At 43.9% G+C, this 16039-nt stretch overlaps 1 protein-coding gene and 1 pseudogene across 10 annotated transcripts in view; both read right to left on the bottom strand.

The window, feature by feature from the left end:
- The window catches only part of ZNF746 (zinc finger protein 746), an 81570-nt gene extending 68071 nt beyond the window's left edge, over nucleotides 1–13499 (bottom strand). For 3 of the 10 annotated variants that reach the window (XM_051849845.2, XM_051849847.2, XM_051849846.2), the window contains exons 1-3: nucleotides 12574–12731; nucleotides 11919–12081; nucleotides 6285–6423 (exon numbers count right to left, since the gene is read on the bottom strand). In XM_051849845.2, the coding sequence (XP_051705805.1) occupies nucleotides 6285–6423; nucleotides 11919–12081; nucleotides 12574–12654 (383 nt within the window). In that variant the 5' untranslated portion in view covers nucleotides 12655–12731. The other 7 variants (XM_051849836.2, XM_051849839.2, XM_002711939.5 and 4 more) reach the window with 6 other exon arrangements.
- LOC103348622 (probable U3 small nucleolar RNA-associated protein 11 pseudogene) lies at nucleotides 9247–11912 on the bottom strand (annotated as a pseudogene).
- Nucleotides 13500–16039: the final 2540 nt, after the last annotated feature.

Below are 16039 nucleotides of genomic sequence, written 5' to 3'. Positions count from 1 at the left end.
ACCTTCTCTTATTCTACCATCCTAAAATTTTAAATGTTCCAAACATTTAACTTTGGATGCATTGTATGATGTTTTGTGGGTTTATTTTCCTTTTTTTTTTTTTTAAAAAAAGATTTATTTATTTATTTATTTATTTGACAGGTAGTTACAGATAGAGAGACAGAGAGAAAGGTCTTCCTTCCGTTGGTTCATCCCCCAAATGGCCGCCACTGCCGGCGCCGCGCCAATCCGAAGCCAGGAGCCAACTGCTTCTTCCTGGTCTTCCATGTGGGTGCAAGGGCCCAAGCACTTGGGCCATCCTCCATTGCCTTCCTGGCCCACAGCAAAGAGCTGGACTGGAAGAGGAGCAACCGGGACTAGAATCCGGTGCCCATATGGGATGCCGGCGCTGCAGGCAGAGGATTAACCAAGTGAGCCATGGCACCAGACCCAAACTTAATAATGATAGAAGGTGGTAACTGACTTTGAGGCTGAATGGGAGGGTTAACCAGGGGCTGGGGGTCCACTTAGCATTGTGAGGTGCTCCCATCCTCTCAATCTATCTCAGGCTTTAGGGCTCAACTCCCAAGGCAGAGCACCCAAAGCAGCTGGTGCTGCAAATCTCATTGCTGTCTCCATGGGTGGGCAGGCTTGTGGGGTGGAGAGAGGATCTTCTGTACCCTGCGACTGTGGGAGCCTTGCATGCTGTGACTGTGGGAATCCTGTGACTGCACAATAGGATGTAGGGATGTCGCTGGGTCTCTGGGCAGTGACTGTGTATGGCATCAGTGGCTCAGAGCTCACTGACTGAGAAGTACTCTGGGTAGCAGGTGGAAGCCAAGTTTGATCAAAATTTTGCTGAGTAATCTCAGAAACGAAAAATCTATCTACATAGTTGAGAGTTCACAGTACCATAATAATTGTATATTAATGTCACACTAATGTTTTAGGAAAGGTCCTCTTCAAATCCACGGAGATTCTTGGTGTTTTTTGAGCCTTTAAAAATATTTTTAATTTCAGAAAAATTGTGACTTGAAGTTTGTATTTCTCACTCAGTCTTTGTTTTATAGCACACAAAGTACTAACCCTAGAGACTCCAAAAGAAAAAAAGGACGGGTTTACTCAAACAACAGACAACTAAAAAGCCATACAATCCCTCAAATCCCGTTTTCTACTTTTCTACAAGAATGCATAATCTATATTACACTTAGCAAAAGCTCTAGCCAGTGGTGTCAATTGTAATAACGTCTCTGACTGCAGTTCATAGCATTTTATATCAATTGTGTGGTTTTAAATCAAAGGATATTTTAGTCTTTCTGACTTGTAAGGGAGCCTCAAGATTATGTAGTCCAATGTCCTCATTCTCAGATGAGCAAAGAGGTGAGAGGTTACAATTTGCCTAAAATGACAACTTTTGGCACAGCCAGCACAAGAAGCAGCTTCTTGATTCCCAGTTCTGTGCTTTCTATCATACTGTAAGTTTTAAGTTTTTTGGTTCTTTATAGTCATTTACCTAGTATTTATTTTAGTTATGGTGATCCCCTGCACTTTAATCAGAAAAAATTTAATAATGTATCTATCTCAAGTTATCACATGAATTTTAAAGCTGTATATTTAAGCCATTATGCCCATCTAATTTGTAAAACTAATTTTATAAGCACATAAATTACAATAAATGCTTCATTACAACTGTGAGAGGGAATCCTTAACCTAGTGGTATAAGTTTCTTTTGGTTTAGTCTTCTTAATTAAACCAGTAAAGACTTGACATTGAACAAGATTATTTTGTCACTTTCTAATTATGTTACAGAGGGAAAAGAGTTAACATATCCACTTTATCCTTTTAGGATAAAAGTAGTTTCTCCAACTAAAATAGATCAATGGATCCAGTGTTTTTCTGGTAATTACTCAGCTTTTTACTTCACAAAGCACAATACATTTCTTTTTAAAAAAAAATGGTTCCCTGAATTATGAAGGTAAAGATGATGACTTGGGGCCGGCACTGTGGCACAGTGAGTTAAAGGCCAAGCCTGCAGTGCCGGCATCCTATATGTGCACTGGTCTGAGTCTCAGATGCTCCTCCTCTGATCCAGCTCTCTGCTATGGCCTGGGAAAGCAGAAGATGGCCCAAGTCCTTGGGCCCCTGCACCTGCGTGGGAAACCCGAAAGATCCTGGATTTGGATGAGCTCAGCTCTGGCCACTGTAGTCATTTGGGGAGTGAACTAGCGGATAGAAGACCTCTCTCTCTCTCTCTCTTTCTCTGGCTTCACCTCTCTTAACTCCTTCAATAAATAAAAAATAAAATCTTTTTTTTTTTTTTTTAAAGATGATGACTCTCATGAAAAACTTTTTAAAGTTGTTAATGTTTCATTTTTTTTTATTCTCAGGAACATCAAGCTAACTACCTTTATGGTTTTTGTCAAAGTTTTCAAATTTCATTTCTTCCCCATGATTCCAAATCCATTTGGAATTCAAAGACCAAAACTGTGAATTCTAACTACATACTGAAGACTGGGGAAAATCTATTAAGTATAATAAACTGCAATTAGGATTTTGACCCCAATCAAATGTATACACCATAAAAATTCCTATATAGATATACTCTATGGATGTAGGAAGTTTATTAATTTATATTATTCTGCAAATGTATTATGTATTTATTTGACTTAATTACATGCCAGAGGCTGGATTTGGGGTGTTTTTAAAGTATTGAGAGTTTAGTGTTTATTTTTGTAATCCAACAACTTTATCCAAAAATGCAGAAAATTTTTCTGACTGGCCAGGAGGATAACATTTCAATGTTGATAAGTCCATTGACTGTAACAGCCCAGGAAGCGTGCTAAAACAAAAGAAGAAAAATATTAGGTAAAGTGGGAGAAAATTGCATAATTCACCTGCTGTCCACTCGATGAGTAAGCCTAACTTCCAAAAACATAGTGATGCTTCTTAAATTGCACATAATTTTTATGTATTTTAATATTCTAGGCATACATACTAAGATAGTCAAAGCAATACAAAGAATACTATAAAATGTCAACACAAATTCAACAAATACATTCTTTTCTACATCAAGGTAATATTTCAGAAATGTAGTTACTTCATGAAAAAAGTGTTCATGTGGCTTTGTAATAACACTTCTCAGGACCGGGCAGATATTAATTGAAACAAAATTAATTTATGAAAATACAATCAATGAAACCAAAAGTAATAGCTTCCAGGCAAGAAAAGACTAGACCACGCATGGAGATTGTAAAATAACTTTCCTGCAGTAATTTACTATCATAAATCCATATATAAATAAGCAATATAAAACCATCATGCATTTTAGAAATAAGTTTTTTTTTTTTAAATAAGATTGATTTATTTATTTGAAAGTCAGAGTTACAGAGAGAGAGGAGGAGAGGCAGAGAGAGACCGAGATCTTCTATGCACTGGTTGATCCCCCAACTGGACGCAATGGCCAAAGCTGTGCTGATCTGAATCCAGGAGCAAGGCACTTCCTCTGGGTCTCCCAGGCGGGTGCAGGGGCCCAAGGAGTTGGGTCATCTACTGCTTTCCCAGGCCATGGAAGAGAGCAGGATTGGAAGAGGAGCACCCAGGACTCAAACTGGCACCCATGTGGGATGCCGGCACTGCAGGTGGCAGTTTTACCAGCTACACCACAGTGCTGGCCCCAGAAATAAGGTTCTAAATGACAACATGAAACTGTTATTTCAGGCATTTATTTACTTATTTATTCATTTTTTAAAGATTTATTTATTTGAAAGTCAGAGTTACACAGAGAGAGAAGGAGAGGCAGAGAGAGAGGTCTTTCAGCTGCTGATTCACTCCCCATTTAACCACAACGGCCAAAGCTGCACTGATCCAAAGTCAGGGGCCAGCAGATTCTTCTGGGTCTTCCAGGTGGGTGCAAGGACCCAAGCACTTGGGCCATCTTCTACTGCCCTCCCAGGCCATAGCAGAGAGCTGGATTGGAAGTGGAGCAGCCAGGACTGGAACCAGTGCTCACGTGGGATGCTGGCACTGTAGGCGGCAGCTTTACCCGCCTCGCCACAGTGCCAGCCCCTCAGGCATTTATTTAAATCAGTCACTTCAATTGGAACAGATATACTACTGGTATAAGTTTGGAAAAAAAATGATTTACCCAAAATGAAAATACAACCAATTATTGAATCTTACTGCTTTCATGTGTTTGACTTTCTTGAAATTAATGCAGGGGCCCAGTGCTGCGCATAGTGGGTAAAGCTGCCATCTTCAGGGCAACAGTTGGAGTCCTGGATGATCCACTTCCGAGCCAGCTCTCTGCTATGGCCTGGAAAAGCAGCAGAAGATGGCCCAAGTCCTTGGGCTCCTGCACCCACGTGGGAGACCCAGAGGAAGTTCGTGGCTCCTGGCTTCGGACTGGCACAGCTCTGGCCATTGTGGCCAACTGGGGAGTGAACCAGCGGATGGAAGATCTCTCTGTCTCTCTGCCTCTCCTTCTCTCTGTGTAACTCTGACTTTCAAATAAATAAATATTTAACAAAAAAAAAAAGAAAGAAATTAATGTAAGAAAAACACTTCTAGAACTATGGGACACAATGAATAAATTAAAGACATGTACAGTTCACGTTTTGGTCTCTATAAAATGTGAGGATGTGTTTCTGAAGTCAATCTCTCCCCTTTTCAAATGTACTAACAAAGTCACCGCTGTATCATTCTGAGTGAAAATAATCATCAAATATAACTGGAAAAACTGATTCACAGAAACCAGTTAGGGAGATGAGTGCTTATTCCCCAGCAATCTCAGTTATCCAGACAGATATGCCAATCATCTTTAAAGGACACATAATTTCAACTGTTCAGCTTCTCCGCTGACTCACAATGCTTCAAAACGGGCTTCTCCATTGCAGAGCCCTCTGACTGCTCTCAATGTACAAATGAGGACAACCAACAGTTCTACTCCTGAGTCAATGTCCTCTCAAATGAGAACAGGAATCTTCATTTTGTTCACTGATGTATATACCAAGTTCCTAAGAACGCCTTGCATGTAGTAGGTGCTCAGTGTTAATGAATGAACAAGTATTTACTGAGCGCCTAAGAGATAAAACAGGCAAAGTAAAAGGAAAGCTTATTATGGTCTAGCTAATTTATTCTATGGTTTACTTATTTTTAGTTAACTTCAATGTATTATGACAAAAATACGTAATTCAAAATACTTCTATGAGGTATTTACCCTACAAAACATCAAACTAGGATAGAGTTTAAAGTCAAACAGTTAGAAACTACTGACCTGGCCCTTTGGGAAGCTCTAGTATCTCATGGAAGAATGAACAGAAAACAACCAGAAATTTTCTTCATTCTCCTATTATAATGTCAATCAGTTCCTGTTGAATTCTAACATGTTTCCAGAAAGCAATACTTCTTACCATTAAGTAATTCCCCTGCTCAAAACACTTCACTGATAGCTTGTTTACCTTAGAATAAAAACAGAAGTCTTACATAAACTAACCCTGTCCAGCCTTATCGTCTACTACGTTCTCCCTTGCATACTACGTTCCTGCTACATTAACCTTCCCTCTGTTCCTCAAGCACACCAAACTCCAACTTCACTCCTAACTTTGGGCTACTGCAATTGCTGCTCCTCTGCCTCAACAGCTTCACAAGACTGGCTCTTCCACGGAATTCAGGCCTCAGCTCAAAGGTCATGTCAGGCCTCCCCTGACAATTATATCTAATTGGTCTTCACCTCTGGTATCTCCCTGGCTTATTTTCTTTGCAGGACATTTCTCCATGTGTAATTATTGTGATTGTTTGTATACTTGTTTACTGTCAATCAACCAACACTAGAATGTAAGCACTATGAGCACAGGGACTTTACCTCTTTTTTTTTTAACCACTATATCTACAATGCCTAAAACAGCACCCATTACATATTAGGTAAAATTGAATACATGAATTAGTAAATTTAATTTCGGGATGTGAGTGGGCTTACTGAAAGCAAACTTTAACTAAAGTAAGTAAATGCCTCTGCTGAATACTGAAATCTGAACAATGAACTTGGAAATTACATGCTCAGAGAGCTGTGCACTCAGATAAACACACGTACTCATATATTCACATGCAAAAAGTCACATACATAGAAAGATATGTAACACAGAGATCCGTCAAAAAGGGAAACAAATGAGATGGCTTCTTAGGTGAAAAAAAATTGAAGTATGTTTAGTGAGAGAAGGGAACAGGCAAGAGACAGATGGGCTAGGCAGGTGGATAAGAACACCCAGGGAGGAATCAGTTAGTGGTCAAATAATCAGTCTCTAGTATACCTGCAAGTACAGTAGAAGAGATATCCCTCTTTGTGCAGTTGCTTTGCCAATTCCAGCTGATGATTGTTCATCAACTTTTCATTTATAACTACTACAAGTGGCTTTCCTTTCTCCAGAGTCTCCAAACAGCTTCCTGCACCTACCATAAAATAAAATAAAATAAATTTGTTAATATGATTTTTTAAGAGATTTATTTATTTGAAAGTCTGAGTTACACAGAGAGAGGAGAGGCAGAGAGAGAGAGAGAGAGGTCTTCCATCCGATGGTTCACTCCCCAGATGGCCACAATGGCCAGAGCTGTGCCAGTCCGAAGCCAGGAGCCAGGAGCTTCTTCCAGGTCTCCCACGTGGGTGCAGGGGCCCAAGGACTTGGGCCATCTTCTACTGCTTTCCCAGGCCACAGCAGAGAGCTGGATAGGAAGAGGAGCAGCTGGGACTCGAACTGGCACCCATATGGGATACCGGCACTTCAGGCTAGGGCATTCACCCACTGTGCCACAGTGCTGGCCCTGTTAATACGATTTTTTTTTTAAGTTTTATTTATTTGAAAGACAGAGTCACAGAGAGGGAGAGACAGAGAGAGATCTTCCAACCGCTAGTTCACTCCCCAAATGGTTGCAATGGCTGAGGCTGTGCCAGGATAAAGCTAGAAGCCTAGATCTCCATCCGGGTTTCCTATGTGAGCGACAGGAGTCCAAATACTTCGGCCATCTTCTGCTACTTTCTTAGGAGCATTAGCAAGGAGCTGGATTGGAAGTGGAGTAGCTGGGGCTCAAACTGGCACTCACACAAGAGGCCAATGTCGCAGGTAAAAGTTTAACCTGCTGCGCCACAATGTTGGCCCTGCCACCCACGTAGGAGACTCAGATGGAGTTCCAGGCTCCTGGCTTGGGCTTGGCCCAGACCCAGCCAATGCAACTATTTGTGGAGTGAACTAGTGGGTGGAAGATCTCTCTGTCTCTGCCTGTGACTCCTCCTTTCAAATAAATAATCTTTAAAACAGTATTCTGGAAACAAACTGGATCCATACAAAACGTTGTGTAGGTTTTTTCTTGTTATTCCCTAAACAATACAAGGATACTTTAAAAAATTTGTGGAAAAACGGAATTAAAAGTTATTTTGGGGGCTGGTGCTACGACATAGCAGGTATAGCTGCCACCTTCAACGCTGGCATCCCATGTGGACACCCGTTTGAGTCCTGGCTGCTCCACTTCCACTCCAACTCCCTGCTAATGTGCCTAGGAAAGCAGTGGAAGATGGCCCAAGTGCTTGGGCCCCTGCGCTCATGTGGGAGACCTGGAAGAAGCTCCTGGCTCCTGGCTTTGGCCTGGTCAGCCATGGACATTGTGGCCATTTAGGGAGTAAACCAACAGATGGAAGGTATATCTCTCTTTCTCTGCTTCTGTGTACTCTTTCAAATAAATAAATCAATCCTTTAAAAAGATTTATTTTCAGGGAAGGCATTGTGGCAGAATGCCTGGGACCACCTAGTCCAGCCTTTTTTTTTTTTTTTTTTCATCTGACAGGTAGAGTTAGACAGAGAGAGAGAGAGAGAGAGACAGAGACAGAGAGAAAGGTCTTCCTTCCATTAGTTCACCCACTAAATGGCTGCGACGGCTGGTGTGCTGTGCTGATCTGAAGCCAGGAGCCAGGTGCTTCCTCCTGGTCTCCCATGCGGGTGCAGGGCCCAAGGACTTAGGCCATCCTCCACTGCCTTCCCAGGCCACAGCAGAGAGCTGGACTGGAAGAGGAGCAGCCGGGACTAGCACCCGGTGCCCATATGGGATGCCAGTGCCGCAGGCTGAGGATTAGCCAAGTGAGCCACGGCGCTGGCCCCCCCCCCTTTTTTTTTTTAACAGTGAGTTGCATGCTCAGAGAGCAGATTTTTTTTTTTAAAAGACTATTTATTTGAAAGAGAGAAGACAGAGATAGATATCGAGATACAGGGAGAGAGAAAAAAATATCTTTCATCCACTGGCTCATAGAATCCAGGAGCCTGGGACTCCATCAAGGTCTCCCATGTGAGTTACAGGGGCCCAAGTGCTTGGGTCATCTGCTGCTGCTTTCCCAGGTGCATTAGTAAGGAGATGGATCAAAAGTAGTGCAACCAGGACTTGAACAGGTACACATATGAAATGCAGCATTCCAGGTGGTGGCTTAAGCTGTGTGCCAGGATTCTGTCCCCCGGTCTCTACTTTTAATCCAGCTTCCTTGCAATGTACACTCTGGGGGCAACATATGATATCTCAAGTACCTGAGTCACTGCCACTCATCTGAGAAACCTGGGTAGAGTTCTATGCTCTGGGCTTCTAGCTCTAGCACTGCCCAGCCCTAGCTGTTGCAGGCATGTCAGGAATGATTCAACAAATAGAATCTCTTTTACTCTGCCTTTCAAATAAACAGAAAAGTTTATTTTGATAAAAAATTTTGGAAATTCATGCACACTAAAGTCTTTAAAAAGTTCATGGAAGATGCATGCTATGAAAAATCTGTGGGTTTCAAAGTTTTTCTATGAATAAACTTATCTTTTAATTCCATTTTCCATAAAATTTTTAGTAACCTTATATAACTACTACTTACATAGTATTTACCCTGTATTAGGTATTATAAGCAACATATATATTTTTTTAAATGACAGGTGCTTTAATGTTGTGCACAGAAAGATCAAATGTCAGCTCAGGGGCTGGCACTGTGGTATAGTGGTTAGCAGCTGCCTGCAGTGCTGTCATCCCATATGGGTGCCAGTTCGGGTCCTGGCTGCTCCACTTCTGATCCAGCTCTCTGCTACGGCCTGGGAAAGCTATAGAGGATGGTCCAAGTCCTTGGGCCCTCGTACACACATGGGAGACCTGGAAGAAGCTCTTGGCTCCTGGCTTTGGCTCGGCCAAGCTCCAGCAGTTACAGCCATTTGGGGAGTTAACCAGTGCATGGAAGCCACCCCCGCCCCTGCCCCCCCCCCCAACTCTGCCTTTCAAATAAATAAATCTTAAAAAAAAAGTCAGCTCAATGATCAATGATGCTTACAAACAGGAAAACCATGCAATGTGGACTGATCAAATCTGAAGTCACCAGAAAAAAATACAGTGATCTTTCAATGTAGAATGTTGAGGCATATCTATAACACTTCAACATTTTTGAAGACTCTGAAATTTGTAAATAGCTGGAGAGTTCACTACTTCTTTCCTCATCTTCACCTCCTGAGTTTTATCCATAAGAACTTTGCATATTTCAATTTTCTGTGCAACAACAATTCCTTCTCTTGTTCAATCCGCTGCTATCAGGCAGTTATATTACTTCTTCTCTCTTTAACTACCCGCTTAAGCCGAGTCTGATGGGTAACTCCTTTAATTTTTTCTTCTGTAAGATCTCTATCTTGGGTCTACTGAAAACCCTGTTGCCTAGTTCCAGGGCTGTAGGCAGATGAGTTACATCAAACCATTCAACTTCCTTTTTCGTGTCAAAAAAACACATGCTTATTCTGTTGCTTCCCCTGGAAATCCAGCAGATGGAGCTCTGATTTTAGTCTTTCAATTTTCTTAGCTTCTGCATCCCTTTTCATTTCTATATATTTGACAGCCTGAGTTCTCATCAGCTTTATCTGTTCTAGAGTTACATCTTCCTTTGTCTCCTTAATAAGATGAACTCCATCCTGGAGTCTAACATGAATCATTTTATAGTAAAATTCATCTGGATGTTTTTTAAGCATCTTCTTCCAGAGAGCTCTGAGGTATTCTTGTTTTTATGGCAGTCATTAGTGCAGTTTGTAATCTTTCTTTTTCTCTAGCAAGCCCAGATGTTCTTGAAAGCTGGGCTGGCGTCACTCTCAGTGTTCCCGCTGCTGAGACTTAGCTGCCTTTCAGAAAGCCTTGTCTGCTCACTCCTGGAAAACCTTAGCAGACAACGCAATTACTGAACTGCCTGCGCCGAGTGGCCACCGATCCTGCTGGTACAAGCAATCTTGAGATGATTTCGAGTGCAGTACACAGAAGGATGTGTCTAAGTCACATGCACATACTATTCTATTTTATAAGAGACTGGAGTGTCTGCACAGCGTCCTGGAATCAATCCTCCAAGGATACCAAGGGACAACTGCAGCTTACTTCTACTCAAACACAAACTGGTAACAAAGAAAAGCACTGCCTGCTCCTTATGTGTCTAGCTGTAAGATGTCATACCCAGAACAACTACAGTGCTACGAATTTTCACCCATAAAATATTAGAATCAACTCAACTTTGAATCTAAAATCACGCAGAGGCCGGCGCCGAGGCTCACTAGGCTAATCCTCCGCCTAGCGGCGCCGGCACACCGGGTTCTAGTCCCGGTTGGGGCACTGGATTCTGTCCCGGTTGCCCCTCTTCCAGGCCAGCCCTCTGCTGTGGCCAGGGAGTGCAGTGGAGGATGGCCCAGGTGCTTGGGCCCTGCACCCCATGGGAGACCAGGAAAAGCACCTGGCTCCTGGCTCCTGCCATTGGATCAGCGCCGTGCGCCGGCCGCAGCGCGCCGGCCATTGGAGGGTGAACCAATGGCAAAGGAAGACCTTTCTCTCTGTCTCTCTCTCTCACTGTCCACTCTGCCTGTTAAAAAAATAAATAAATAAATAAAAATAAAATCACGCAGCTATTTTAAATGGGAGCAAGAACACTGATGAGTGGACAGTTCCTTTTAAGGGAAGGGGTAATTAACAAAGTCTTCAGCACCAGATTGTTATCTATCTACCACTTATTGACTGGACAAATTACTTAACCCTTGTTTCTGTTTCCTCATCTATAAAATGGAGAAACACGGGTACATAAAAAGTTTATGAAAAATGTGTATTATGAAAAAGTTACGCATGGACTTCAAAATTTTTTCCATCAAAATAAATATCCTTTAATTGTAACTTCCATGAAGTTTCTGGAATTTCCTTACATTTACTTCATATGGGAGAATTAAACAAGATAAAAGACACAAAGCATTCAGAGCAGCTCCAAAAGCTCTTGAACTATTATACTCTTTTTTAATCAATCACTAATCTGTTAGTGATGTCCATATCTAATGACTTTTCTTTCCTCAAACTAGACTCTTTAAAAACCAGGAATATCCTCCCTCCTGGCAGTGAAAATTGCAACGTTCCCTAAATACAATTATGAAGGAACTGGAAGTCTAATTAACTAGATCATTAGCACGGTTCTCTTAAGAGTAGGCAGTGATTTGCATAATCTATAAAGAATATTTCTGACTGAATTCATTTCACAGACACTTTTAGTAGAAATGCAAAAAAAATCTTTCAAAGTGAATTTCACCGTGACCAATCCAACTCATCAGCAGGCTAAACATTGCTTCAGTTCTAAGCCCAAATACGAATTTCAAGGGACAGTTCATTACATGTGTCATCGGGTAAACTATCTTCCTTTCTGTGCTTAGGGTGTTTTATTGGAAGGTTGAGCCAGCGATGATGAATTTTCCATCCTTCTCTCACCCAGAAATACTAAATTCCAATAAGGTTCTTAATTGTTACGTTCAAATAACTCAGGAATTATTATGCTCAAAAGGGCTACCGTCGGGAATTTTGGTGATTTTTAGCACAAAAAGGTCTTGTCAGTTCGTTTTTGCTAAGTCGCAAAGACCAAATCCTGAGATTCGAAGGCATTTTACCTGCGTGACTAATAACAAGATCTGCCTTCTCGAGGTCTTCTTTCAAGGAATCCTTGTACCTGTACACATCCAGAGTAAAGGACTCAGTACTGAACGGTTCAGGTGCTACCGTTCCTCTACCGATTTGGAGAATGAGTCGGTCGTAACCAAGGCTCTTGATTATCTGAAACAGGAAATAAGAAAACGCGGGCCTTTTAAATTGGCTCCCGTGAAAACCGCAGTAACAAACGCTAAAGCCCGCAGGAAGACGGAGCAAGGGTGGCCAAATAACCTTAATTTTCCCAACTTAGCCCGACCAGGGACCTCACCAGCCCAAATGCATCTCGGGGACCCAGCTCTCCAAGTCGGCAAAGAACAGTGCAAAGGGGGTCGCAAGCTAGCCGGGGAGACGCAGGGAACGGCCAGGGTCCCCCTCCTCAGAGCCGGGCTGCGAGGCCCGCGAGCCTTGAGGAGGGCGCGCCCGACGGACGGGAAGCCGGGGCCGGGCAGGAGCCGCGGCCGGGGGAGAGCTCGGCGGGGCGCGGGGCCGCGCCGCTCGGTCCAGCTGCGGCGACTTCCGTCCGAGCGCCGCGGTCCGGCAGGGTTCCCGGGCCCGCAGTGACGAATGGCCGCGGCGGGCCGCGCCGAGCCGCCACCGCGCCCGTCCCCCACTCACTTGCAGGCTGTCGTGCGCCGAGACGCACGCAATGAGGTCGTCGAAGCTGGTGGTCCCTACGGTAACGAACACGCACTTCATAGCGCGGGCTCCGCGCGCCCGACGCGCACGGGCCGGATGTGACGCAGCGGAGGTCGCGCGCGCGGCGGCCGCGGTTCCCGGCAGGAGCGGAAGTCGGCGGCCCCGCTGGGGACTGCGGGAGCCAGGGCTGCGTCCCCGGCGGGGAGCAGCCTGACTTCGCGGGTTTCTGCTAGCTCCTGCGGTAAACTGCGTCTCGGAGCTCGCGAGACCCTCGCTGCAAAGGGAGAGGGAATTGCCCAATGCAGTTTCTCCTTACAAGTACTTTTTTTTTTTTTCCTAAAAACGACCCACCACTCTAAGAATTATGTTGCCGTCGTTTCCTGGGCATTACTGATCATTTAATGATAGGAGACGTTGGGGTTCTTTATTTGCCACTATGATTTTCCAAGATACGTTTGAGTTAAATATTTTTTTTTTTTTTTGACAGGCAGAGTGGACAGTGAGCGAAAGAGAGAAAGGTCTTCCTTTGCCGTTGGTTCACCCTCCAATGGCCGCCGCGGCCCGTGGGCTGCGGCCGGCGCACTGCTCTGATCCTAAGGCAGGATCCAGGTGCTTCTCCTGGTCTCCCATGGGGTGCAGGGCCCAAGCACTTGGGCCATCCTCCACTGCACTCCTGTGCCACAGCAGAGAGCCGGCCTGGAAGAGGGGCAACCGGGACAGAATCCGGCGCCCCGACTGGGACTAGAACCCAGTGTGCTGGCACCACAAGGTGGAGGGTTAGCCTATTGAGCCACAGCACCGGCCCTTATCTGGTTCTAATGTTTTCTGTGTTTCCTACTTAAAAATCTCATTTTAAGTCATGTTTATATTTTGGCCTGCCTGAATATATCCACAGAAACCAAGAGAAAAAATAATTTTTAAAAATATTTTATTTATTTGAGAGGTAGAGTTACAGGCAGTAACAGGGAGAGAAAAGAGAGGTCTTCCATCTGCTGGTTCACTCCCCAAATGGAGCTGAGCTCATCTAAAGCTAGGAGCCAGGACTCCCATCCCGGTGCAGAGACCCAAGGATTTGGGTCATCTGCTGCTGCTCTCCCAGGCCATAGCAGAGAGCTGGATTGGAAGTAGAGTAGATTGGGACAGGACTATGAACCAGCACCTCTGTGGGATGCTGTTGGCGGCAGGTGGAGGATTAACTTGCACCACAGCACCGGCCCCAAGAAGAAATTCTTTTAAGGCAGAAAAGAATTGAAGGTGAATTGAGCCTAGAATTGGCCTAGAAGACAGACTCCTATTTCTTTACTTTAAATCTTGTACATTGGGTAGTTATCTTTGAGGAGTGATAATGTTGATATCCCTTTCTTGATACCAAATTACAAAAATTAATGATACAGCACAACTACAGTTTAATAATGAATGTAGGAAAGTCAAGGTACTCATGGTTGAATAAAAAATACATAAGAACAATGATTTTCTGCCCAATAAGAATAAAATATTAATATGTATTGAAATTTGAAGACAAAGGCATTTAAAAATCTTACCTGTCCTAAAACATCCTGAATTTCTGGTTTATGCATATACCTCAGTTGCTCTGAATTTTACCACAAGGCACACTAACCTGCAGAAAACATTTCTTCTATGTGAACGGAATAATTAACTGTTAGCGGAGATGGCTGGAATAGAGGTTGTTGTGTTCTCACCAGAAAGAATTCGGGCGTGAGTCAAGAGAGTAGTGGTAAGCAAGGTAGCAAGTTTTAATGGAGGTGGGGTATCCGTCAGAACGGATGGGCAACCATACTGCAGGTACATTAGAACATGAGCTCAGTTTTCTTGCTACTCCACCAGTGTTCTTGTTAATGAACAGTAGTAGGGGACTGGCATTGTGGCATAGTGGGTTAAGCCGCTACCTGCAGCTCTGGCAACCCAAATGGGCACCGGCTCGAGTCACAGCTGCTCCACTTCTGATCCAGATCCATGATAATGTGTCTGGGAAAGGCAGTGTAAGATGATTCAAGTCCTTGGGCCCCTGCACCCACATGGGAAACCCAGAAGAAGCTCCTGGCCTCTGGCTTTGGATCGGCTCAGCTTCAGCCAACTGGGGAGTGAACCATCAGATGGAAGACCTCTCTCTCTCTCTCTGCCTCTGCCTCTCTCTGTGTAACTCTGACTTTCAAATAAATAAATAAATCTTTAAAACAAAACAAAACTGCTATCTCTCTGTCTCGGTGCTGTAGCACATTTTCCAGCTCCCGAAGCTCAGATGGAGGCAGAGCAGAGCCCCCTCAGGCACTGTGTTTCCTGAGAGTGCTGGAGTGGTGGGGTGCAGGACAAGGTTGCCATCAGAGGCATCTATCCTGTATCTCCCAAAGATACTATCCCAACCCAGCAGAAAACCCTGGATTCTCAAGTCATGGAATGAAATAGAACATGAAGGGTTGAGTGTTTGGGTTTTGTATGCCTCTTCTCAGTGGATTTCCTATATGCCAAAGTTGTGATTGCACAGGAGGCCTGTTCTCCTCCAAGAGTGGATGTCCTGCTTTGGCATGGGCAGGACAACCATGTATGGAAGGAGTGGCCTCCAAGTGACTGTAGCCTGGGAAGAGAGTGTGAGGGGAAAGACCACTGTAGGCAAGTGGCTGGGGGCCCCTGCAGGGCAGGCTCTACCACACACCTTTCAAACAACAAGTGAAATGAAGACTTGGTTTTTTGAAAATATAAACAAGACCATTAAATACTTACCTAGACTCACTGAAGAAAAAAGAGGAAATTAAATAAAATAAAAAGTCAAGAAGGAAATGTTACAACTGACATCACAGAATTACAAAGGATCAATAGGGGCTGGCGCTGTGGCTCAATAGGCTAATCCTCTGCATGCGGCGCCAGCACCCCAGGTTCTAATCTCTGTCGGGGCACTGGATTCTGTCCTGGTTGCTCCTCTTCCAGTCCAGCTCTCTGCTGTGGCCCGGGAGTGCAGTGGAGGATGGTTCAAGTACTTGGGCCCTGCACCCCCAGGGGAGACCAAGAGAAGCACCTGGCTCCTGGCTTTGGATCAGCGCGATGCACCGGCCGCAGTGCGCCAGCCATGGCGGCCACTGGGGGGTGAACCAATGGAAAAGGAAGACCTTTCTCTGTCTCTCTCACTGTCCACTCTGCCTTTCAAAAAAAAAAGGATCAATAGGAACCATTATGGACAACCATACACTAGAAATGGAAAACCTAGCAGAACTGGATACATTTCTGGTACAGATAACATATGAAAAGTAAACCAGTAAGACAGAAAACTGGACAGACCAAGAAACAATGAGATTGATCAAGAATGAAGATTCTTTCATAAAAAAGTCCAGGGCTGCTTTCATTACTGAATCCTATTAAACTTTTACAGGAAAACCAACAGCAATTTTTAAAAACTATTCAAGCTTTTTCGATCTGCCATCTGCGCGCAGGT

Source organism: Oryctolagus cuniculus, chromosome 3 (assembly GCF_964237555.1).
Source record: "Oryctolagus cuniculus chromosome 3, mOryCun1.1, whole genome shotgun sequence".
NCBI lineage: Eukaryota > Metazoa > Chordata > Mammalia > Lagomorpha > Leporidae > Oryctolagus > Oryctolagus cuniculus.
The sequence above is the reverse complement of the archived record's forward strand: the minus strand, read 5'-3'. Positions and strand labels throughout refer to the sequence as shown.